We start from the raw sequence: 24,376 nt of genomic DNA on the forward strand, positions 1-24,376 counted from the left end.
TGTGTGTACACCATGCCAGACCCGCAATGCCTTTCTTTGTGGCCTCGGCAGGAATTATACCCCCTTGTTGCTTGCGGCAGGTGAAATGCGACCCTTTTTAAGTGAAAGGGACCATGGTGTGCTAGTGTGGGGATCGATGTGTTAAAGCAGGCAGTGAGGAGGCAACACAGCGCTTGCCTCCTCAACAACTGCTCTCTGAAGAGTGATCCGAATGGGGATCACTCTTCAGAGAACAAAGCTCTAAGGCTGGGATCCTCAAACTACGGCCCTCCAGCTGTTGAGGAACTACACGTCCCATGAGGCATTGTAAAACTCTGACATTCACAGACCTGACTAGGCATGATGGGAATTGTAGTTCCTGAACAACTGGAGGGCCGTAGTTTGAAGACCCCTGCGCTAAGGGCTTGTCCACAGTTGCTTTGCTCTCTTTAGAGTGCATTTGATAAGCATTGAGGAAGTGCTAAATCCCCCCCCCCCCCTCCCCGCGGCTTTAGTTAGCCACTTCAACCCAACATTAGCACGCCGCAACCAAGTTGCCGAGCGGTTCCTATTAACGTGAATGGGTCAGATTCTGCGGGCAGAAGCCCCCACCGAAAGCGATAGGAGATATAAAACACCTGTCATGGCCATAAAGCATCACAACTGCATCATTTTACCTTGCCTGTGCAGCGAATAGGGGAGCGGGGTTTTGGGGTGGGGGGGGCTGGGTTTTACCGCCCCCTCAACCGCTAGTGTGAACAAGCCCTAAGCCCCCTTTCACACACTAAATGCGGATTTGAAATGGTGTGCTTCACTTAAAATCGAATGATTTCAAAGCTGCATGTCAGCGCGACTTCAGGTGCAACTTGGCTGATATCTGTGCAACTTCATGCACAGATGTCTATGCAAATCACACCCGAAATCCCAAAAACAGTGCCGGAACCTTTTTATCCATTATTTATCCTTTTTAGCTGACAGTAGGGTGCGACTTGTCATGCGATTTGGACCTTTCAAAACAATGGGTGTCATTGGGAAAAAATGCGTTCTCGCGTTTTGCCACGATTCTAAATAGCGGCGATTCCATCCATGATTAACCACTTGCCGAACGCCGCAAGTACATATACTGCGGCGGTCAGCCCCTCACAGGCAAAGTGACGTACCGGTACGTCACTTTGCCTGTGAGGCTCTGGGGAGCGAGCGAGCGCGTGCCGCCGGAGGCGCGCTCCCGTGCGGTCACGGAGCCCCCTCCCCCCCCGCGTGTGAGCGGCGGACTCGATGTCCGCCGCTCACTCACGATCGCCCGTGACAGCGGGAGAAAGGCAGGCAGCTAATGTAAACAAGCCGCCTGTCATTCTCCCCTGTGTAGGAACAGTGATCATACGGTTCTACTATGTAGGACCGTTGATCACTGTTCCTACAGCTCAAGCCACAGCCAATCACAGTAAGAATCACACCCCTAGGGACACACACAGCCCCTCCCTCTCAAATAAAGTTAACCCCTTCACTACCAGTGCATTTTTACAGTAACAGTGCATATGTATAGCACTGATTACTGCAGTAATGTCACTGGTAACCCCAAAAGTGTGAAAAATGTCAGTCAAGGGTCCGATCTGTCTGCCGCAATGTCGCAGTCCCGCAAAAAAAAAAAATCGCAGATCGCCGCCATTACGCGTTAAAAAAAAAGCAACAAAAATGACAAAAACCTTTCCCTTTGTTAGTAAACGCGATAACTTTTGCGCAAACCAATCAAAATATGCTTTTTGCGATTTTTTTTACCAAACATATGTAACATAAAACAAATTGGCCGAAAATGTTAAAAAAATTTTGATTTTTACTTTTTTTTTTTTGGGGAATTTCATATAAAAAAAATTTGAAAAATATTGTTATTTTTGCAAAATCGTCGCTTTTTTTTGTTTATAGGGCATGATCAAAAAAAAAAAAAAAAAAAAAAAAAAAAAGAAAAATCGCACAGGTGATCAAATACCACCAAAAGAAAGCTCTGTTTGTGGGAAAAAAAAAGGATGTCAAATTCGTTTGGGTACAGCGTCGCACATCCGCGCAATTGTCCGTTAAAGTCACGCAGTGCCGAATCGCAAAATACCCCCTGGTCAGGAAGGGGGTAAAATCTTCCGGGGCTTAAGTGGTTAAAAAATCGCCCAGGTGTGAACGGAACCTTACCTCTACCCAGTGAAGTGATTGGCCACAGGAGGCCACTAGATGGAGCTGATGATACCGCCATTAATCCCTTCCCAAAATGACGGTGACGTTTCGTTCAGCCTGCACAAATGCTTCTTCAGACTCCGTTCTGACCATGCAGGTGCAACGGAGTGCGTGCGTTTATGTGCGTTTTCTGCATGTCGTGTGCAGGCTCTGCTCATTCAATTCAATAGGCAGTCCAACATTTGTAAAATGTAGATAAGACGCCCCAGATCCTTTATCATAATCATGCTGCACCGCGTGATTCTTGGTAAGCACGGAAATGCGCACGTTAGCGGATCTGCAGATGCATGGGAGTGTCTGCACAAAATGAATGGCACCGCCTCGTGTCTGCGATTAAGCAAGCATGTTTCTGTGTGCGTGTCGGGAAAGTGCTCAATTTTGCATGCATTCGCAACATGCACAGATATCAACATAGGCTTACATTGAGTTCCTTCTCAATAGACCCCTAAAGCACCATTCACACTAGCACGACTCCAAAGTCGCACGTTTTCAGTGCAACTTTGGAGGGAAACTTTACACTCTGGCTCAAGGTCGCATCAAAAGTCACATCAAAGTAGTGCAGGCGACTTTTATTTTTAATGATTTAATGGGTTCTATTGAAAAGAATAGGATGCAACACATCATGCGACTTTGATGTCCAAAGTGGCATGACAAGCTGCACAAGTGTTAATGGAGCCTGAAGGTTTTAGCACACCCACAATCGCCCATCTGAATGCATCCGCTGTGCTTGAGAGCCATCACAACAATGAAACAGCATTCTGCATTTGGTGGGCATTACCATCGCCGCCACATGCGACCCATACAAGTGGGTGGTGCGGCATTTACAGGGTCCAGAGCTCGCTCACACTAGGCTCTATGTGGGAATGCGTGCAAAACTGCATTTTCTCCTACACCACACAAAAGCTTGCTTCTTTTGCAGACAGGCAAAACACATCTAGCAGGCACGTGCACGCTTGCGCCCGGCAAAACGCACGGTACCGCAGAACGCATGGTACCGCAGGGCGCATGGTTCCACAGAGCGCATGGCACCTCAGAACGCATGGTACCGCAGAGTGCATGGTTCCGCAGGGCGCATGGCACCTCAGAACGCATGGTACCGCAGAGTGCATGGTACCGCAGAGTACATGGTACCGCAGGGCGCATGGTACCTCAGAACGCATGGTACCGCAGAGTGCATGGTACCACAGAGCGCATGGTACCAAAGAGCGCACAGTACCGCAGAGTGCATGGCACCTCAGAGCGCAAGGTACCGCAGAGCGCATGGCACCTCAGAGCGCAAGGTACCGCAGGGCGCAAGGTACCGCAGGGCGCATGGTACCGCAGGGCGCATGGCACCGCAGGGTGCATGGTACTGCAGAGTGCATGGTACCGCAGGGCGCATGGCACCGCAGAACGCACGGTACCGCAGAGCGTATGGTACCACAGAACGCATGGTACTGCAGAACGCATGGTACCGCAGAGCGCATGGCCCCGCAAAATGCACGGTACCGCAGAAATATACGTTTTGTTGCAGCGAATTGTGCCAGAACATTTTTAGTGCATTTCATGTACATAGAAAAGTCCATTAAAATTAATCAGCTGCTCTAGAACCCGATGCAAACAAGGCATGCATTTGGAATTACCTCCTGGTGTGAATGAGCCCCTAATCAGGAGGCGACATATCGCCTGCTCACTGCCTTTCAAAAGGCCTCTGAAAAGTGATCCTCCATGGATCGCTTTTCAGAGGGGCAGCATGGTCTGCTGCAAATGTGAATGAGCCCTAAAGAGAACCCGTTCTCATTCGCTGTTCTTATTGAAGTTGAGTGTCAGTTCAGAGTGAGGGAGAGGGAATGCGGCGGGTAATCATGGCATTCTCCGCGGTAATCACTCTCCAGGTCAGATCCAGGAATTCCTCGCTGTCACCTCCGCCTTTGATGATCAGCGATGGAGAGGAAGCAATTACTGTCAGCGGCATTTTAGGAGCGTCTGAGATTTCAGCGGCGGCCCCATGCACAGGAGTCAGGTTTAAAGTGAACCTGTCAGCCATTTTAAACTTTTAAAAGTAAAAGCTCCGATCAATATTGAACACCAGAAGTGGCAGAAAGTCTCCTCTGCACGAGTCAGGCCCCTTTCACACTTGTGCGACTTCTCCTTCCATTTGGGACTGCAAGGTCGCATGACAAGTCGTACCCCATTATTTCCAATGAGTACCATTCCAATGGGTATGACTTCTCATGCACTACTTTGGTCCGACTTTGATGCGACTTGAGGTCCACAGACCTCAGGCATTGCTTCAAAACGCATCAAAGTCGCACTGAGGCGTAAAAGAGGCCTCACTTTTTTAAACATGCTAATGACATTTTTTATTAAAACCTGTTTTTATTACATACACTATTTTAGAGGCAGTGATGTCATCACTGGGTGCCTGTGCTTCTATATGCAATGCAGGCAGATCATGGCTGGCGGGAGAAGCCGGCAGAGTGCTGTACATAGCTTTCTCAAAACAGCACAGCACCCTGCCTCAGTACCAGGGATGCACCGATGCTGATACCAAGCATTTGTGCGAGTATCAGTACTCGCCCAAATGTACCCGATACCGAAACAGATATTTTGCAGTGTGTGATTTGTGTCAATACAAAATAAATAGGTCGCACAGTAACAAAAAAACAAAATGCATGCGATTTGAACAGGAATGCGGTCTGATTCCTGTCCAAATTGCATGCGATTTCCCCCACCGCTTCTGTATGTGTAAAACAAGGGGAGCACCACCTAGTGGGCAGTCTAAAAAATGTTAGAACTCACAGTACATATCTGGCCACATGCAAAATAATCTACATAGGTGCCCTGGTCTGCCGATGATAGAAAATCATGGCCGCTGGAGGTGCCCACAGGGCTGGGAGGAGATGTAGAAGCGGTGTGCCCTCAAGCTGGAATCACTTCTGCCCTATACCCACGGGGACCCGGAACTTCTCCTCCAGCGGCCCTGATTTTCTATCATCGGCGGACCAGGACACATATGTAGATTATTTTGCATGTGGCCAGATATGAACTGTGAGTTCTGATATTTTTATAAACTGCCCACTAGATGGCGCTTTTCTCTCTCTCTCTCTCTCTCTATATATATATATATATATATATATTTTTTATGTGTATCTACCTACCTATCTATCTATCTACACACCATGTTTCCCCAAAAATAAGACTGGGTCCTATATTAATTTTTGCTACAAAAAACACACAAGGGCTTATTTTAGGGAGATGTCTTATCTGCGTCCTCTGCCTTCTCTCCCCCAATCATCATTACGACATCTTTAAGCCCAAAAATATGCAATCCATTTTGTAATAATGTTATATAATGTCTAGTGAGTCTAACTTCGTAACTTTATTGTCAAAAATACCTTATTTACAGCGCCGTGATCTGTCGGAGCTCTTCTTCCCTGCTCCAAGTACTGCAGAGGGAGGGGCCGAGATTAGGGATGCACCGAAATGAAATTCTTGGCCGAAGCCGAAGCCGAATAATAATGAAATGTTTGGCCGAAGGCCGAATACCGAACGCGGTGTTTCGCATTTTTTCCATTTATTTTGCCAATTTTTTGTCCTCTCATGTCTCTCTCTCTCTTGTCCTCTCATGTCTCTCTCGCTCTCTCTCTCTTGTCCTCTCATGTCTCTCTCCCTAAATGTTACTGTAGGGAATGAGATTCAGTGCACACTGCAGCCTTGTACCATAGGGTTAATGTTAGTGACACTGTAGGGATTGGGAAGGATGCTGGGAATGGAAATCAGGAAGCATGCAGGCAGCCTTGTAAATTTTAATTGCAGATACAGGGCACTGGGCAGGTCAGGGTTAATGTGGTAACATCAATTACTCAGTGACAGTCAGTCAGTGTCAGTGTGGACTCGATCAGATTATACAGTGACAGACAGTCTCTCATAGTGGTGGTAGTAGGAGGCTGGAGGTGGACTAGTAGGAGCCTGGAAAGGAGCACAGCCGCATACATACATTACTCACTCGTGCACTGCAGCCCGCCCCACACATTCAGTGAGTCTCACTCTCCTCCCTAGTTTTTTCAATGGCACATTCAGGAAGCCAATCACGCCGTGAGTAGCGGCACAGCGGAACCAATCAGGTGTGCAGGCATAGTAATCATAGTAATCCCCCGCACCATCGCGGTTCAGTTTTTGCGGTCCCGGTAATTCACGTTTTTTTTTGTAATGTTATTTTACTATATAAATCATTAAAAATGAAATATTTTTGTGTTTTCCATAGCTCTTGCTCTGTCTCTTAGTATCTTTTATGTGTTTAAATGAGTTTCTATTGTTTTAAAAGTGTTTAAAGACCTTAAAATGCTTTTACACGTACAGCGACAGTAAAATAATCATGCCTACAATGCATTTTAATAGGGTTTTTCTATTTCGCTTTTCGAATTTCACTTTTCGTGGCTGGGTCCGGAACATAACCCCCGCAATGGAGGGGGGTTTACTATATATATATTATATACACACACACCAGCAGTGGGGGGAATCGCACCACATTCCTGTTCAAATCGCATGCGATTCTTTGCAGTGCAATTTGCGCATATTTTTCTGTATTGACGCAAATTGCACCGCAAAGTATTGGTACTCGGTATCACTGAATACTTGACCGAAAGTATCAGTACTCGGTAATCGGCAATAAAAAAAAAAACTGTATCGGTGCAACCCTATTCAGTACTTCTCTCAAGAATTCTCAGTCCTGATGCAAGCAGTGGGCTGGCTCGTGGGAGGAGTTATGCAAATATGAAAATACCTTTATGGGTGAGTGTCAGTCTGGAGGAGTTGGAGTTCCTAGGCAGGCTGCCTTTGCAGAGGTGGCACCCACATAGGATGCTGAGCCTCCAGGACTGAAAGAACTGAAATCCAATGAATGAAAGAGGAGGGCCGGAGACAGTCAGGCTAGGGAGAAAATGACTAGATGATGCCAGGCGTCCTCCAGCCAAGAAATAAGGCAGGCTGTGACTTGCTGCAGAGACTCTACAACAATTTTAAACCACGCAAATTAACTTCCCTCATTCGCTACCTTTTGCAAGAAATCCTGTGCACGAATAACTTCCTTATCAGCCCTGCCTTGTTCAGCTATGAAATACAGAACACCTCCCCCCATGATGTAGAGATGAGGAGACAGGGTTGTATTCTGTAGTCCTAACACTTACTAACCTAGGGTGACAATGCTGCTCTTCCATAGATACAGAGCAGGGAGCGTTGTCACCATACAACAGGAAGTGAGTTACTGGCAGGATCGCCAGGTGAAAAAAAACCATGAAAAAAGAAAAGGAATGCAGCCACCACATGGAAGGACTGGAAAGCAATATATGACATTGGTTTCTTGGGTTTACATTGGGGATGCACCGATATAGCGCCCAAAAATAGGGTTATCTGTGTTTTGCCGATAAAAAAAAGTGCAGATCGTGGCATGCTGTGTCCCACTGACTTCAATGCAAAATCCCACCCCCCTTGACTTCAATGCAAAATCCCGCCCCCTTGACTTCAATGCAAAATCCTGCCCCCCTTGACTTCAATGCAAAATCCTGCCCCCCTTGACTTCAATGCAAAATCCCGCCCCCCTTGACTTCAATGCAAAATCCCCCCCACCTTGACTTCAATGCAAAATCCCGCCCCCTTGACTTCAATGCAAAATCCCGCCCCCTTGACTTCAATGCAAAATCCCGCCCCCCTTGACTTCAATGCAAAATCCCACCCCCCCTTGACTTCAATGCAAAATCCCGCCCCCCTTGACTTCAATGCAAAATCCCGCCCCCCCTTGACTTCAATGTAAAATCCCGCCCCCCCTTGACTTCAATGTAAAATCCCGCCCCCCCTTGACTTCAATGTAAAATCCCGCCCCCCTTGACTTCAATGCAAAATCCCCCCCCCCCCCCCACCTTGACTTCAATGCAAAAGCACGTCCCCTTGACTTCAATGCAAAAATGCCAGCCTCATGAATTAATTATTTTAATAACTGTCTATTTCAGCTTCAGTTTTCGGCCAAGCATGTCCTGAATTTTCGGTTTCAGCACCAGAATTTTCATTTCAGTTTCAGTTCCACTATGTAAACCTTAGATATATGAGCCACTTGGCAGCCTCGGGGGTGGGGGCGTGAAAACAGAAAATAAACTATAAATGTACACGACCCGCTACAGCCCTGTCATCACAAGGCAGCTGTCTGCACTCCATGGCGGCACCCCCACATTTCCCCCATCTGGGTGCAGACTGGTGACAGCTTTGTAATGTCAGTATTCGTGTTCAGTGAACCGTGCCTGTGATTTACCATGAAACAAGGTCACCTCACTGGCCTTGACCCATTACCCTGACCATCCAGGTATGCTACTGCACTGGGCAACACTGCCCCCTACTGCTCAGAGCAGAATACTGCATCTTCAATATACAGGGATTGCCCCAGATGTCAGCCACTGCACTGGGGAACACTTCCCCCTACTGCTCAGAGCAGAATACTGCATCTTCAATATACAGGGATTGCCCCAGATGTCAGCCACTGCACTAGGGAACACTGCCTCCTACTGCTCAGAGCAGAACACTGCACCTTTTAATATACAGGGATTACCCCAGATTTCGGCCACTGCACTGGAAAACAATGCCTCCTACTGCTCAGAGCAGAACACTGCACCTTCTATATACAGGGATTACCCCAGATGTCAGCCACTGCACTAGGGAACACTGCCTCCTACTGCTCAGAGAAGAACATTGCATCTTCAATATATAATCATTGTCCCAGATGTCAGCCACTGCACTGGGGAACACTGCCTCCTACTGCTCAGAGCAGAATACTGCATCTTCAATATATAATCATTGTCCCAGATGTCAGCCACTGCACTGGGGTACACTGCCTCCTACTGCTCAGAGCAGAACACTACACCTTCAATACACAGGGATTGCCCCCAGATGTCGGCCACTGCACTAGGGAACACTGCCTCCTACTGCTCAGAACAGAACATTGCGCCTTCAAAATACAGATTGCCCCAGATGTCAGCCACTGCCCTGGGGAACATTGCCTCCTACTACTCAGAGCAGAACACTACACCTTCATTATACAGGGATTGCCCCCACGTCAGCCACTGCACTAGGGAACACTGCCTCCTACTGCTCAGAGCAGAACACTGTGCCTTCATTATACAGGGATTACTCCAGATGTCACCCACTGCACTGGGGAACACTGCCTCCTACTGCTCAGAACAGAACATTGCACCTTCAAAATACAGAGATTGCCCCAGATGTCAGCCACTGCACTGGGGAACATTGCCTCCTACTGCTCAGAGCAAAACACTGCACCTTCAAAATACAGAGATTACCCCAGATGTCAGTCACTGCACTGGGGAACACTGCCTCCTACTGCTCAGAGCAAAACACTGCACCTTCATTATACAGGGATTACCCCAGATGTCACCCACTGCTCTGGGGAACACTGCCTCCTACTGCTCAGAACAGAACATTGCACCTTCAATATACAGAGATTACCCCAGATGTCAGCCACTGCACTGGGGAACACTGCACTCTCAATATACAGGGATTGCCCCAGATGTCGGCCACTGCACTAGGGAACACTGCCTCCTACTGCTCTGAGGGGAATACAGCGCATTCAAAGTACAGTCATATTGGTCACTGCCCTGGAGAACACTGCCTCCTACTGCCCAGCTCAAAACACTGCACCTTTATTATACAGTCATTGCCCCAGATGCTGGCCAATGCACTGAGGAACACTGCTCCCTACTGCTCAGAGCAGATCACTGCACCTTCAATATACAGGGATTGCCCCAGATGTCAACCACTGCACTGGGGAACACTGCCCCCTACTGCTCAGAGCAGAACACTGCACCTTCAATATACAGGGATTGCCCCAGATGTCGGCCACTGCACTGGGCAACACTGCCTCCTACTGTTGAGAGAGGAACACAGCACCTTCAGTATATAGTCATTGCCCCAGATGCGGGCCACTGCACTGAACACTGCCTCCTACTGCTCAGAGCAGAACATTCCTCCTTCTTTTCCAAGATGTTGGCAAATCTTTTGCTGCCTGGCGACTGAAAAGCTCTTGCTCTGCCACAGCAGGGGGCATAGTAGACCTCGGCAGAGAGACCACGGCTTACCCACTTACACAGAGCAAGGATCCAGCAAATATTTTGCTCCTTCCTGATTAGAGAGCTCTCGCTCTGCCTTAGAAGGGGACACCATATACCTATGCAGAGAGACCACTGCTTACCCACTTACAGAGACCAAAGATCCAGCAAATCTTTTGCTGCCTGCCAATTGGGAAAACTTTCGCCCTGCCACAGCAGAGGATGTGTCTGACCTCTGCACAGAGACCAAAGATCCAGCAAACCTTTTACTCCCTGCCAATTGGAGAGTTGTCACTTTGCCACAGCAAAGGGCCTGTAGTACCCCTGCCAAGAGAGCACTGCTTACCCACTTACAGAGAGGAAGGATCCAGCCAATCTTTTGCTCCCTGCCAACTGGAGAGCTTTCGCTCTGCCACAGCATTGGGCGTGTTGGTCCTCTGCAGAGAGGTCACTGCTTATCCACTTACAGAGAGAAAAGATCCAGCAAATCTTTTGCTGCCTGCTGGTTAGAGAGTTATCGCTCTGTCACAGCAAGGGGCATGTCAGACCTCTGCAGACACACCACTGCTTACCAACTTAACTGCTTGCCGACCGCCGCAAGTAGATTTACTGCGGCGGTCAGCCCCTGCCAGGCAGAGTGACGTTAATTAACGTCACTAGCCTGGGAGGGTCTGGGGAGCGAGCGCGCGCCCGCAGAGGCGCGCTCCCGCTCCCGCGCGGTCACGCACCCCCCCGCGCGTGTGACCAGCGGACCCGATGTCCGCCGGCCACTCGGCGATCGTCGGGGGAAGAGGGAGAATGTCAGGCAGCTTGTGTAAACAAGCTGCCTGTCATTCTCATCGCTGTAAAGACACTGATTACTCGGATCTAGTATGTAGATCCGTTGATCAGTGTCCTTACAGCTAGAGCCACAGCCAATCACAGTAAGAATCACGCCCCTAGGGACACACACAGCCCCTCCCTCCCAAATAAAGTTAACCCCTTCACTGCCAGTGTATTTTTACAGTAACAGTGCATATGTATAGCACTGATTACTGTAGAAATGTCACTGGTAACCCCAAAAGTGTCAAAAATGTCAGTCAAGGGTCCGATCTGTCCGCCGCAATGTCGCAGTACCGCAAAAAAAATCGCAGATCGCCGCCATTACGCGTTAAAAAAAAAACAACAAAAATGACAAAAATCTTTCCCTTTGTTAGTAAACGCGATAACTTTTGCGCAAACCAATCAAAATACGCTTTTTGCGATTTTTTTTACCAAACATAGGTAGCATAAAACAAATTGGCCAAAAATGTTAAAAAATTTTGATTTTTACATTTTTTTTTTGGGGAATTTCATATAAAAAAATGTGAAAAATATTGCTATTTTTGCAAAATTGTCGCTCTTTTTTTGTTTATAGCGCATGATCAAAAAATCGCACAGGTGATCAAATACCACCAAAAGAAAGCTCCGTTTGTGGGAAAAAAAGGACGTCAAATTCGTTTAGGTACAGCGTCGCACGACCGCGCAATTGTCCGTTAAATTCACGCAGTGCCGAATCGCAAAATACCCCCTGGTCTTTTAGCAGGAAAATCCTCCGGGGCTTAAGTGGTTAAAGAGAGCAAGGAACCAGCAAATCTTTTGCTCCCTGCCAGTTGGAGAGCTCTCGCCCTGCCATAGCAAGGGGCATGTTGGATCTCTGCAGAGAGGCCACTGCTTACGAGGGATCAACCGATATCGGTTTTTCGTTGCTGATACCGATATTTTGGCCATTGCATATTGGTATCGGCCGACATGGGCCGATATTTTGAACATTTAAAGTTTTGCAAAATAAACACAATTTTCGACACAAATCTGTTACTGAACCCTTTGGTGGCTGACTGGCTGGCACCCTGTGGTGGGTGGCTGGCACCCTGTGGCGGGTGGGTGGCTGGCTGGCACCCTGTGGTGGGTGGCTGCCTTGCACCCTGTGGTGGGTGGCTGCCTGGCACCCTGTGTGGTGGGTGGCTGCCTGGCACCCTGTGTGGTGGGTGGCTGCCTGGCACCGGGCAGCTGTGCGTGGGTGTATGTATGTGACGGCTGTGTTAAACACACTGTGTGCACTCCCCGACTCCAGACGAGGCTGAGGGAGGCGGCCTAAGAAGGCAGAAGCTGTCCCAGTGTGCGGAGGCGCGTGGCGCAACATACGCAATGACGTCACGACAATATCGGTTACCTCCGGGGCCGATTCCGATATATCAGGGAAAGTGCATATCGGCCCTCAATACATCGACCTTGCCGATAATCAGTCGATCCCTACTGCTTACCCACTTACAGAGAGTAAGAACCCAGTTTTTCAGCAGGATGGCAGGGGATAGGCTTTTCTACACGGGCTGTGGCTGATTTAGGAAGAAAACTAACCGTAAGCCACTGAGCACCTTGTTTGTTTGAAACACTTGGACTGTATTTAACTGATTTAAACTGAAGGTTCAGGTGAGTCTTTAGTGACTGTGATAGTTTGGACACCTACACAGATTGCAATACACGAGAACCAATATTCCGGAGTTGGCTCCTCTGTGACCTCACAAAATACAACTTCATTCAGCTTTCCTAATGCGGCCCGGTCCTGAACTTCTCTAACGAGGCCGCTGATCCCTTGATCTGGAGGCTTGGCGGTCATTGCGTCACCCGGCTCACAACGAACACACAGATGCACCGGCTAACATTATCCCCCCCCCCTCCCCCTCCTAATCTCGTCTCCTCCGAGTTCAAAACTCACCGCCGGTATCGGTTAGAAAACAACGCTCGGCTTTTGGAGATTTTTCACCGGAAAGTGGAAACAGATCCGTCTGGTGAATACGACGCGAGGGAATCATTTGGGGACAGCGGGGGGGAATGACCAGATTCAATTATTCGAGGAATTTCCAATCTACAGATTTCATTGACCCTTTCCCTGCCAGGAAGTCCTTCCTACAGATATTAAAAAAGGGCAAAAGTTTAACTCATATTGGCAAAACAAGATCTGGAATAACATCCAACGCTTTTGCACGTGTCACCGGCTTAGCAGAATCCCGGACGTATGGATTACAAAAATATAACAGGCACAGATGTGTCCATCAAGAAAAAAAAATGTATACTGCAAAAAGGATAAAGGGATTGTTAACTACTTCCAGACCAGCCTTTTTCTGCCACTTTTTGTTTACATGTAACAATCAGTTTATTTTTGCCAGCAGATTACTTCGAACCCCCCAAACATTATATATTTTTAAAGCAGAGGCTCTAGATAATAAATTGGGGGGTTTTGTAATATTTTATGTCACAGTATTTGTGCAGTGTTTTTTTTTTTTTTGCAATTTTTGGGGAACAAAATACACTTTTTTGAACTTTAATGCAAAAAAAAAAAAAAAAAAACACATTACATAACCCAATTTGTTTTGTAAAATATAAAAGATGATGTTATGGCGAATAACTTGGTCAGTAAATTTTGTGAATAAGTCATTTTTCTCCTTCACAGATGTGCGTTGATGAGGCGGCACTAATATGCCAAACTGATGGGCACTGATATGTGGCACTAATGAGCACTGATAGGAGGCACTGATGGGCAGCACAGATTAGCAGGCACTGACTGGCTTTACTAATGGGCACTGATTGGGGACTGATGATCAGTGCCCTGATTACCCCTCCTGGTCACCCCTCCGAGGAGGAGGAGCCGCTGATTGGCTCTTCTAACCACACACTCCGACAGTGTAAGGTAAGGCGAGGAGCACCAATAAACGGCACATCTGCATTTACATGTAACCGGCTGTGATTGGACACAGCCGATCACATGGGTTAAGAGCCGCGTCACTGGCTCTTTACCAAGATCATGATTGTGCCGTGTCCTAGTAACACGGCACGGCCGCCGCGCGAGACCGGCCGTTCTGGGGCAGGTCATATGACGTTGTCCCAGAATGGGAGCCGCAACGCTCCACTGTCATTGGACAATGGACGAGCAGCAAGTGCTTAAAAAATGCTAGCATGATGCCTGCATCTGCATATCATCCCGGTACAACCACTTGAAGACCAAAGATGTACCAGATACGTGACTGGTCGGCAGCATCTAAACTGGGGATCGACCGATTATCGGCAAAGACGATATATCGAGGGCCAATATGCACTTTCCCCGATATATCAGAATCAGCCATTGCCGATGTTTTGGAAAGTGCTTGTACCAGAGTGATGCCTGCAGCTAGAGACATCACCCCGGTACCGGCGTCCATAGCCGACGGTCGGCTGTGTTGCAATGACAACCGATGTGGCTGAGAAGCCGCTCAGCTGTCATTACAAGGAGCAGGAGGGGACGTTCCCCCCCTCCCGCGGCTCGCCCAGGTCTCCCATCCCACTGGGAGACCCGGGCAGCCAGCTTGCACGGCCGCCGAAGACCCAATCAAAGCCGCATTCGGCTCTGATCGGGTCTCCATGCAAAAACCCAGAAGTGATGTCATGACCAGATTATTAAAAATGACAGCATTCAAAACAGCCAAACTTGGTGTTTGGAATGCTTTTAAGTGTAGAGGTTTGGGGTCTTTTAGACCCTCAGATCCCTCCACCAGAGTACCTGTCAAGTGATTAAAAAAAAAAAAAATTAAATGTACGAAAATATCAGCCGATACCAATATGCAATGCCAAAATATCGGTATCCGCAACAAAAAACCTGATATCCGTCGATCATTAATCTAAACCCAAAAACATAATACACTGCAGCTTATGGGTCCTTAGATGTGGCGGCTACATTAGCTTTCTTTTTTCAGGCTTTTTTCACATTCAACATTCACTAATTGTATCTATGTTGGAGCAGCATTGTTACATATTATTGCTCACACTTAAAATGGACTACAAACACCTCCCCCCTCTTCTCTTCTCCATTAGAGGGAAGTTGTTTTGTAGCTCACAGAAGAGAGCAGAGAAAGCGGACAAATACAATGCAACGTAAAAAATTGCCAAGCCTGCCAATTGATTCTGGGGCCTCTGCTTTTAAAGAATATATATGCGGCTTTGATCGGGTCTTCGGCGGCCGTGCAAGCTGGCTGCCCGGGTCTCCCAGTGGTATGGGAGACCTGGGCGAGCTGCGGAAGGCGGCGGGAGGGGGGGGGGGGGGACGTCCCCTCCCGCTCCTTGTAATGAGAGCTGAGCTGTAATGACAGCTCTAATATATTTATATAAAGTTTGGGGGTTCCAACTAATTTTTTAGCAAAAAATACTGATTGTTACATGTGAACAAAAAGTGCCAGAAAAGGCCCCGGACTGGAGGTGGTTAAATACTTAGAAGGACCAATGTATTAAAAAAATAGAAGCCAGCTATATTTTCTTTGAGCATATTGATACCAGTTTATTTGCAGAAAAGGTAATATTTCTTAAAACGTAATAAAAAAAAAAAAAAAAGATCTTTAAAAAAAAAAGTAATTTCTGACAGAGACAGGAGAGCCCAGACATCCGGCCTACAGGCAAACATGACTTGTGCACAACAAAAACTCTGATAAATTAAGTTACCCCGAGACATATGCTCTAATCAAGAGACCCCTGTGATCGTCGGCCAAGAAGTAGCCTTGCCGGTGAACAGCCAGACGGCGATTGTGCACAGCGCAGGAGATATGAGAAATTAAATCACCGAGGCCATTGATTCAGTTGTCCTTTATTCCATTTAAATCTTAATTTCTTGCAGGCAGCGACTACAGAGACATTACTGGATTCACAGAGCCAAAAATCACTGGAGACTTGTCGCAAGAAAAAAAACAAAAAAAGCTGAATTGGCATCAATTTTCTATGGATTCCCTCATATATCATCATCAATACTGGTTACTCTGCGGGCCAATGCCATGTAATTATGTTGTGGTTAAAGGGGAACTCCAGATTTAGCTAAAAGTATATACATACATACAATCTATAAATGAAAGCAAATATATTACTGTAAATCATTTTCACCATTTTTATTTTTTTTTGGCTGAATAGGGAATTTTTGGTACCAATAAGGTAGCTATTCCCCTATAAGAAGGGTCTTCAAACTATGGCCCTGCAGCTGTACAGGAACCACAACTCCCATCATGCCTAGTCATGTCTGTGAATGTCAGAGTTTTACAATGCCTCATGGGATGTGTAGTTCTGCAACAGCTGGAGGGCCGTAGTTTGGAGGATCCTTGCCCTATAAGAAGGGTTAGGTCAAGGGTAAATGCGTAGCTAGGAGGTAGAGCATTTGATAAAAGAGACCTTCATCTTCTTTTAAAAAACTAATTTTACTTTTTTTTTTCCTATCTTTTTTTTTGGTGCAGTGAAGTATGCATACCTCCCAATTTTCTGAGATGGGAATGAGGGACACCTATTAGCAAAAAGGTATGTAGACATAGGACACACCCCTTGCCACACCCCCTTAAAGGGAAAATTATACAAAAAAATGATGAGTAAGGCCCCCTTTCACACATGCTGTCCGTTTGTCCATTTTTCATCCATCCGTTGACGGATGAAAAACGGACATCAATGTATCTCTATGTAAAAAAGGATGTCAACGGATGATCATCAGTTAACATCCGTTTTCATCCGCTTCCGTCAATGTCCGTTTTTTTGAACGGATGAATGCCCTATTTTTCATCCGTCAAAAAACGAATTTGGACGAAAAACGGATGACAATGGATGAAAAACAGATACTGACAAAAACGCATGGGAAACGGATACATTTTGACGTGACTGAACTGATGAACTGAACAGACCGTATGTGTGAAAGGGGCCTAAGGGCTCTTTCACACTATGTGTCCGTCAAACAGACTCCGCTTTTCTCAGCGGAAGAACGATCCGCCGATCCCTCGCTGAGCAGAATGATGACAGCTGTGTCTCTGCGCTGTGTGCGGAGACACAGCTGTCAGTTCCCCATACATCTCTATGAGGGAAATCGGATGGGAACGGACCGTCGGTGCCGAACCCGGCACTCGGCCTACCTCACTGCCAAACCCGGCACTCGGCCTTCCTCACTGCCAAACCCGACACTCGGCCTTCCTCACTGCCAAACCCGACACTCGGCCTTCCTCACTGCCAAACCCGACACTCGGCCTTCCTCACTGCCAAACCCGACACTCGGCCTTCCTCACTGCCAAACCCGACACTCGGCCTTCCTCACTGCCAAACCCGACACTCGGCCTTCCTCACTGCCAAACCCGACACTCGGCCTTCCTCACTGCCAAACCCGACACTCGGCCTTCCTCACTGCCAAACCCGACACTCGGCCTTCCTCACTGCCAAACCCGGCACTCGGCCTTCCTCACTGCCAAACCCGGCACTCGGCCTTCCTCACTGCCAAACCCGGCACTCGGCCTTCCTCACTGCCAAACCCGGCACTCGGCCTTCCTCACTGCCAAACCCGGCACTCGGCCTTCCTCACTGCCAAACTCGGCACTCGCCCCTTCCTCACTGCCAAACTCGGCACTCGCCCCTTCCTCACTGCCAAACTCGGCACTCGCCCCTTCCTCACTGCCAAACTCGGCACTCGCCCCTTCCTCACTGCCAAACTCGGCACTCGCCCCTTCCTCACTGCCAAACTCGGCACTCGCCCCTTCCTCACTGCCGAACCCGGCACTCGGCCTTCCTCACTGCCAAACCCGGCACTCGGCCTTCCTCACTGCCAAACCCGGCACTCGGCCTTCCTCACTGCCAAACCCGACACTCGGCCTTCCTCACTGCCGAACCCGGCACTCGGCCTTCCTCACTGCCGAACTCGGCACTCGCCCCTTCCTCACTGCCGAACTCGGCACTCGCCCCTTCCTCACTGCCGAACTCGGCACTCGCCCCTTCCTCACTGCCGAACTCGGCACTCGCCCCTTCCTCACTGCCGAACCCGGCACTCGCCCCTTCCTCACTGCCGAACCCAGCCTTCCTCACTGCCGAACTTGGCACTCGGCCTTCCTCAATGCTGAACCCGACACTCGCCTTCCTCACTGCCGAACTCGGCACTCGCCCCTTCCTCACTGCCGAACTCGGCACTCGCCCCTTCCTCACTGGCGAACTTGGCACTCGCCCCTTCCTCACTGCCGAACTCGGCACTCGCCCCTTCCTCACTGGCGAACTCGGCACTCGCCCCTTCCTCACTGGCGAACTCGGCACTCGCCCCTTCCTCACTGCCGAACCCGGAACTCGCCCTTCCTCACTGCCGAACTCGGCCTTCCTCACTGCTGAACCCGCCACTCACCCTTCCTCACTGCTGAACCCGCCACTCACCCTTCCTCACTGCTGAACCCGCCACTCACCCTTCCTCACTGCTGAACCCGCCACTCACCCTTCCTCACTGCCGAACCTGGCACTCGGCCTTCCTCACTGCCGAACTTGGCACTCGGCCTTCCTCACTGCCGAACTTGGCACTCGGCCTTCCTCACTGCCAGTCATCCAGCACAAGGAGAGCGAGCAGCAGTGAGCAGTCTTTATTAGAAAGAAAGACTCACACTGGATTACTGCACAGATCTGGAAGAAATACACAAAACACACCAAGATTCCAGAAGAAAACACGAGGAATGTATTTAGACAATATTTTCTTATTGCAGATTCTGCTTTAAAAAACGATATTAATGTAAACAGTAGTAATCCACAATGCATTTTGGGCTAAAAAATCCTTTGCTTTTCCTTTAAGGCCTCTATAATTAATCTATGAGACAGAGTCAGGCAGGCTAGGGAGCGCCAATGTTGCATGCCACCCGTCCAGCCCCGGTCCTAAACGATTTAAACTGACGTTGGCAGAAAGAACAAACTAAAAATAATGACAAAATAAGATGGCTGAAACTGATTAAATTCAATCACATGCAGGAAAAAACAAAGAAGAGAACCAGCAAGCAAGAAGGTCCCATTGATGTGTCACTGTGACCTGCACCCACTCAGGAGGGACTGGCTGCTCCGGAGAATGGCCCATTGTCTCATCGTGTGGGTGCATTTTATTTCTGTGGGAAAAAAAAATATGACATGGGACAGCAGCAAGTTGTCAGTTAGTAGCCAAATTTGTATCTCTGCTACAACCTGGTGTAAGAAAAATCTTCAATAAAACACGGCATTAAAGCGGTTGTATCCCGAGTACAAAAAATAAAAATAAAAAAAAAAACCCCAGCAAGACAATGGCATAATGTGCTAGTATGCATCGCATCACATCCGTTTTTCATCCGTTTTATTTACATCCACTACCAATGCAAAAATGGATTTAAAACGGATGAAAAACGGATAAAAAACAGATGGGAAACTGATACATTTTGACGTGCCTGAACTGATGAACTGAACGGACCGTATGTGTGAAAGGGGCCTTAGCTGCAACGACATTTCTAGATTGTAATTAGCAGCCACTGATCATTCTTGGCGGCAGATCTCTTTTCTTGCCACATATGTGCAAGTAATGAATAATACAAAAAAAAAAAAAAAAATGAATAATACATATACTGTGCATAGTACAAAAAAAAAAAAAAAAAAATCAAAACCCATTAACCGCTTGCCGACCGCCGCACGACTATTTACGTCGGCGGTCAGCCCCTCATAGGCAAAGCGACGTAGGGTTACGTCGCTAGCCTGTGAGGCTCTAGGGAGCGGGCGCTCTCCCGCGCGGTCACGAACTCTCCCGCGCGTGTGCCTGGCGGACCCGATGTCCACCAGGCACTCGCGATCGTCCGTTACACCGGGAGAAAGGCAGGCGGCTAGTGTAAACAAAGCCGCCTGTCATTCTCCCCTGTGTAAGAATGGTGATCATACGGTTCTGCTATGTAGGACCGTTGATCACTGTTCTTACACCTCAAGCCACAGCCAATCACAGTTAGAAACACGCCCCTAGGGGACACACACAGCCCCTCCCTCTCAAAAAAAAGTTAACCCCTTCACTGCCAGTGTCATTTTTACAGTAACAGTGCATATGTATAGCACTGATTACTGCAGTAATGTCACTGGTAACCCCAAAAGTGTCAAAAATGTCAGTCAAGGGTCCGATCTGTCCGCCGCAATGTTGCAGTCCCGCAAAATCGCAGATCGCAACCATTACGCGTTAAAAAAAAAACAACAAAAATGACAAAAAGCTTTCCCTTTGTTAGTAAACGCAATAACTTTTGCGCAAACCAATCGAAATACGCTTTTTGCTATTTTTTGGCCTAAAATGTTAAAAAATTTAGATTTTTACTTTTTTTTTGGGGAATTTCATATAAAAAAAATATTGTTATTTTTGCAAAATTGACGCTCTTTTTTTGTTTATAGCGCGAGATCCAAAAAAAAAAATAAAAATCGCACAGGTGATCAAATACCACCAAAAGAAAGCTCCGTTTGTGGGGAAAAAAAGGACGTCAAATTCGTTTGGGTACAGCGTCGCACGACCGCGCAATTGTCCGTTAAAGTCACGCAGTGCCGAATCGCAAAATAGGCCCTGTTCAGGAAGGGGGTAAAATCTTCCGGGGCTTAAGTGGTTAATAAGAATTGTGCACATGTACTGTAAGTGCATCAATGCAAGCCAAAAATAAAGATAAAACTCCTAAAAGAAGGGCCAAAACATATCAAGGTAATATTCTTTGTATATGCTAAAGCAAAAAAAAGGTGAAAGCCTCAAAACTCCTTGATACCAGGACCACCGCGCAGACCACCACAGAGCATGAAGAGTGGGGGGGGGGGGGGGGGGTTACCAGATTCCAATGACCCTCACTAAGGAGGGGATCTCGTCAGGCAATAACACCGCAATATGGACCGCAATTCAGTATGCAATGAGGCTCCATACACAGATGATACCATAAAAGAAGAAAGCAACACCCTCCATAGTGTAAATTTATAGATACAATAAAGTTTAATACAAATAAATGCAGTTACAATGAATAAAAAAGTTTGGCAAGCAGTGCAAACCAAGATGGCCCGGACCGGTTAGAGCAGTGATGGCGAACCTTGGCACCCCAGATGTTTTGTAACTATATTTCCCATAATGCTCAACTACACTGCAAAATGCATGAGCATCTGGAAGACACACATCTGCTTCCCCCCCCCCCCCTCTACCCAGCAGCACTCGCTATGCCGGTTCCAGGCCCAAAGAGATTTTTGGGTTATCTGTGTACAACTGCTTGTTGTAATCCACATGACTTTTTACTGTGTTTATTCTATCGATATGTAATAAATATTTTTCTATTGTTTTACACCTTGTACCATCTGAACGGATGCCCCATGCATGGGGCATTGGATGTCAGTGGAGACATGTCCACTGACATCCAATCCAACATCCGATCCGATCAGTAAAACCCTGTTTTCCAGCCGTCCAGCGGATCGGATGAGAACGGACAGACGGTCCGTTCTCATCTGATTCCCCCATAGATAACAGCGGGGACCTGACAGCTCTGAGACACAGCTGTCATCCTCCTGCTCAGCGGGGGATCGGCGGATCGATCCCCCGCTGAGAAGAACATAGTCCGCCGACTGACTCCCCTGTGTGAAAGGGGCCTAAAAGTCCCACCTCCTAGGGGTTTTTGTCTTTGTTGGTTAATAATTACAGGATGCGGGTCACTTATCCAAGTATCTTCGGTAGTACCATCCCTCAGGCCCGCAGATGGGCATGTGGACCTCGGGATATATAGAAGAGGGGGGAACGCGGGGTGTGGGGAGCATTCAGGTGGCAGCCGCTCAGTTGGTATTACAAGCAGCGGGAGGGGGCGCCCCCCCCCCCCGGCAGCTTGAACAGTCTCACTTGTGCCCCCTGGAGACCCAAGCCAGCAACCAACACATCCAATGGCTGTCCAGAGACCCAAACAAAGTCGTAATCAGCTTTGATCAGGTCTCCAATATAGTAACCAGGAAGCGACGTCACAACGTCCCTTAAAGACATGGGTCCATAAAGACATGGATGAGTGAGTTTGGGATGGAGGAACTTGACTGGCCTGCACAGAGTCCTGACCTCAACCCAATAGAACACCTTTGGGATGAATTCGAGCGGAGACTGTGGGCCAGGCCTTCTATCCAACATCAGTGCCTGACCTCACAAATGCACTTCTGGAAGAATGGTCAAACATTCCCATAGACACACTCCTAAACCTTATGGACAGACTTCCCAGAAGAGTTGAAGCTGTTATAGCGGCAAAGGGTGGGCCGACTCAATATTGAACCCTACGGACTAAGACTGGGATGCCATTAAAGTTTATGTGCGTGTAAAGGCAGGCGTCCCAATACTTTTGGTAATATAGTGTATACACACACACGTGTATATGCAGCCTTCCCACTTTTATGGGGAAAAAAAAAAAATTCTAGCGTGCCCAGACTGAGTGTGCCCCAAAAGCCAGAGAGCTGTCAGTTTCAGTGAGCCCCAACAGGGGGGAGGGACTACTAGCTCCAGCGTGCTCCAACCTACTAGTCCTAGTGTGCCCTGAGAGATGGGGAACTACCAGTACCAGTCTGCTGTTGGCTAAGGAACTGGTAAACTCAGGGTGACCTGACAGTCAAAGAACTCCTCAGATGATGGAACATGCTGAGACTTGTAGTTCTTTGGTAAGGGACGCTCTGACTTCTTGTTCTCTTTTGGACCACGCCGGGTCCCGCCGCTCTCTATCGGACCACGTCGGGTCCCGCCGCTCCCTATCGGACCGCGCCGGGTCCCGCCGCTCCCTATCGGACCGCGCCGGGTCCCGCCGCTCTCTATCGGACCACGTCGGGTCCAGCCGCTCCCTATCGGACCACGCCGGGTCCCGCCGCTCCCTATCGGACCACGTCGGGTCCCGCCGCTCTCTATCGGACCACGTCGGGTCCCGCCGCTCTCTATCGGACCACGTCGGGTCCCGCCGCTCTCTATCGGACCACGCCGGGTCCCGCCGCTCCCTATCGGACCGCGCCGGGTCCCGCCGCTCTCTATCGGACCACGTCGGGTCCCGCCGCTCCCTATCGGACCACGCCGGGTCCCGCCGCTCCCTATCGGACCACGTCGGGTCCCGCCGCTCTCTATCGGACCACGTCGGGTCCCGCCGCTCTCTATCGGACCACGCCGGGTCCCGCCGCTCCCTATCGGACCACGTCGGGTCCCGCCGCTCTATTTCGGACTTGTGGTGCTCTCTCAGGCCATGCTGGGACTTGTGGTGCTCTCTCAGGCCATGCTGGGACTTGTGGTGCTCTCTCAGGTTATGCTGGGACTTGTGGTGCTCTCTCAGGTTATGCTGGGACTTGTGGTGCTCTCTCAGGTTATGCTGGGCCTTGTGGTGCTCTCTCAGGCCATGCTGGGACTTGTGGTGCTCTCTCAGGTTATGCTGGGACTTGTGGTGCTCTCTCAGGCCATGCTGCCCCCTCCCCCATCCAGTAGGGTGCACTCACCTCCTATGATGGTCCTGATGAGGGAGGCATGTCCCGGGCAGTCCACCAGGGTGAACTGTAGGCGGCAGTATCCGGTGTGTGTCAGGTGTTCGGGGACGGGCACGGTGAAGGAGGAGAAGCCCAGGTCCAGGGTGATGCCTCTCTCCCGGCTCTGGGGGTTCTTATCGAAGGCGGCGGTGGAAGAGGTGGTGCTCAGCGCCTTGGCCAGCGAAGTCTTCCCGCTGTCGATGTGGCCCAGCACCCCGACATTGAAGTTCAGGGTCTCCCCCTCTGCAGAAGCCATGAGCAGCAGCAATGCGTTCCAGCGTGGTGCAGGGCACTTCCGCGTTGTGCGCTGCTTATTCCCCCCTCCCAGGTACAACAGATAGTGAATATTAGTTCCGCTTAGTGCGAAGGAGAATTTCACACACTCAGTTCATCACAGTCTGAATAAATCTATTACTTTAATGTAAGCATGACTTCAGACACTTTGTTTTTGAAAATAGTGAGAAAGAATTAAAATGTCTGTGTTTTGTGTGACCCCATTGAGGAGACTTTCTTCACGAAAGGGAAATGCTGCCAGCGAAGGAAAATGCTGCAACTGCCTCAGATGGCAACGGTGGGGCGAGGGGCAGCAATGAGGCCGGAGTGTCCATGCCAACACTTCATCCTTCCACAGCTCAGTATTGTACTGTACACACAGGGTAGCCATACTCAGCTCATTGCTAGGACGCTGGCGCTGCCTGCACCATAACAACCAATGACGCTGTACAGTCCAGCCTCCTGCGTCCTAGCAACCAATAATGCTGTGCAACCGTCTGCACCATAACAACCAACAATGCTGTATGGCCTAA

At 48.8% G+C, this 24,376-nt stretch overlaps 1 protein-coding gene across 1 annotated transcript in view; it reads right to left on the reverse strand.

Annotated features, from left to right (window-relative positions):
- Positions 1 to 23,867, reverse strand: part of EEFSEC (eukaryotic elongation factor, selenocysteine-tRNA specific) — a 287,723-nt gene extending 263,856 nt beyond the window's left edge. Inside the window, exon 1 of the mRNA XM_082265985.1 lies at positions 23,544 to 23,867. Within this exon, the coding sequence (XP_082122111.1) occupies positions 23,544 to 23,826 (283 nt within the window). The 5' untranslated portion in view covers positions 23,827 to 23,867. The remainder of the gene's footprint in view (positions 1 to 23,543) is intronic.
- Positions 23,868 to 24,376: the final 509 nt, after the last annotated feature.

This window comes from Pelophylax lessonae (genome assembly GCF_965119305.1).
Source record: "Pelophylax lessonae genome assembly, chromosome: 8".
NCBI lineage: Eukaryota > Metazoa > Chordata > Amphibia > Anura > Ranidae > Pelophylax > Pelophylax lessonae.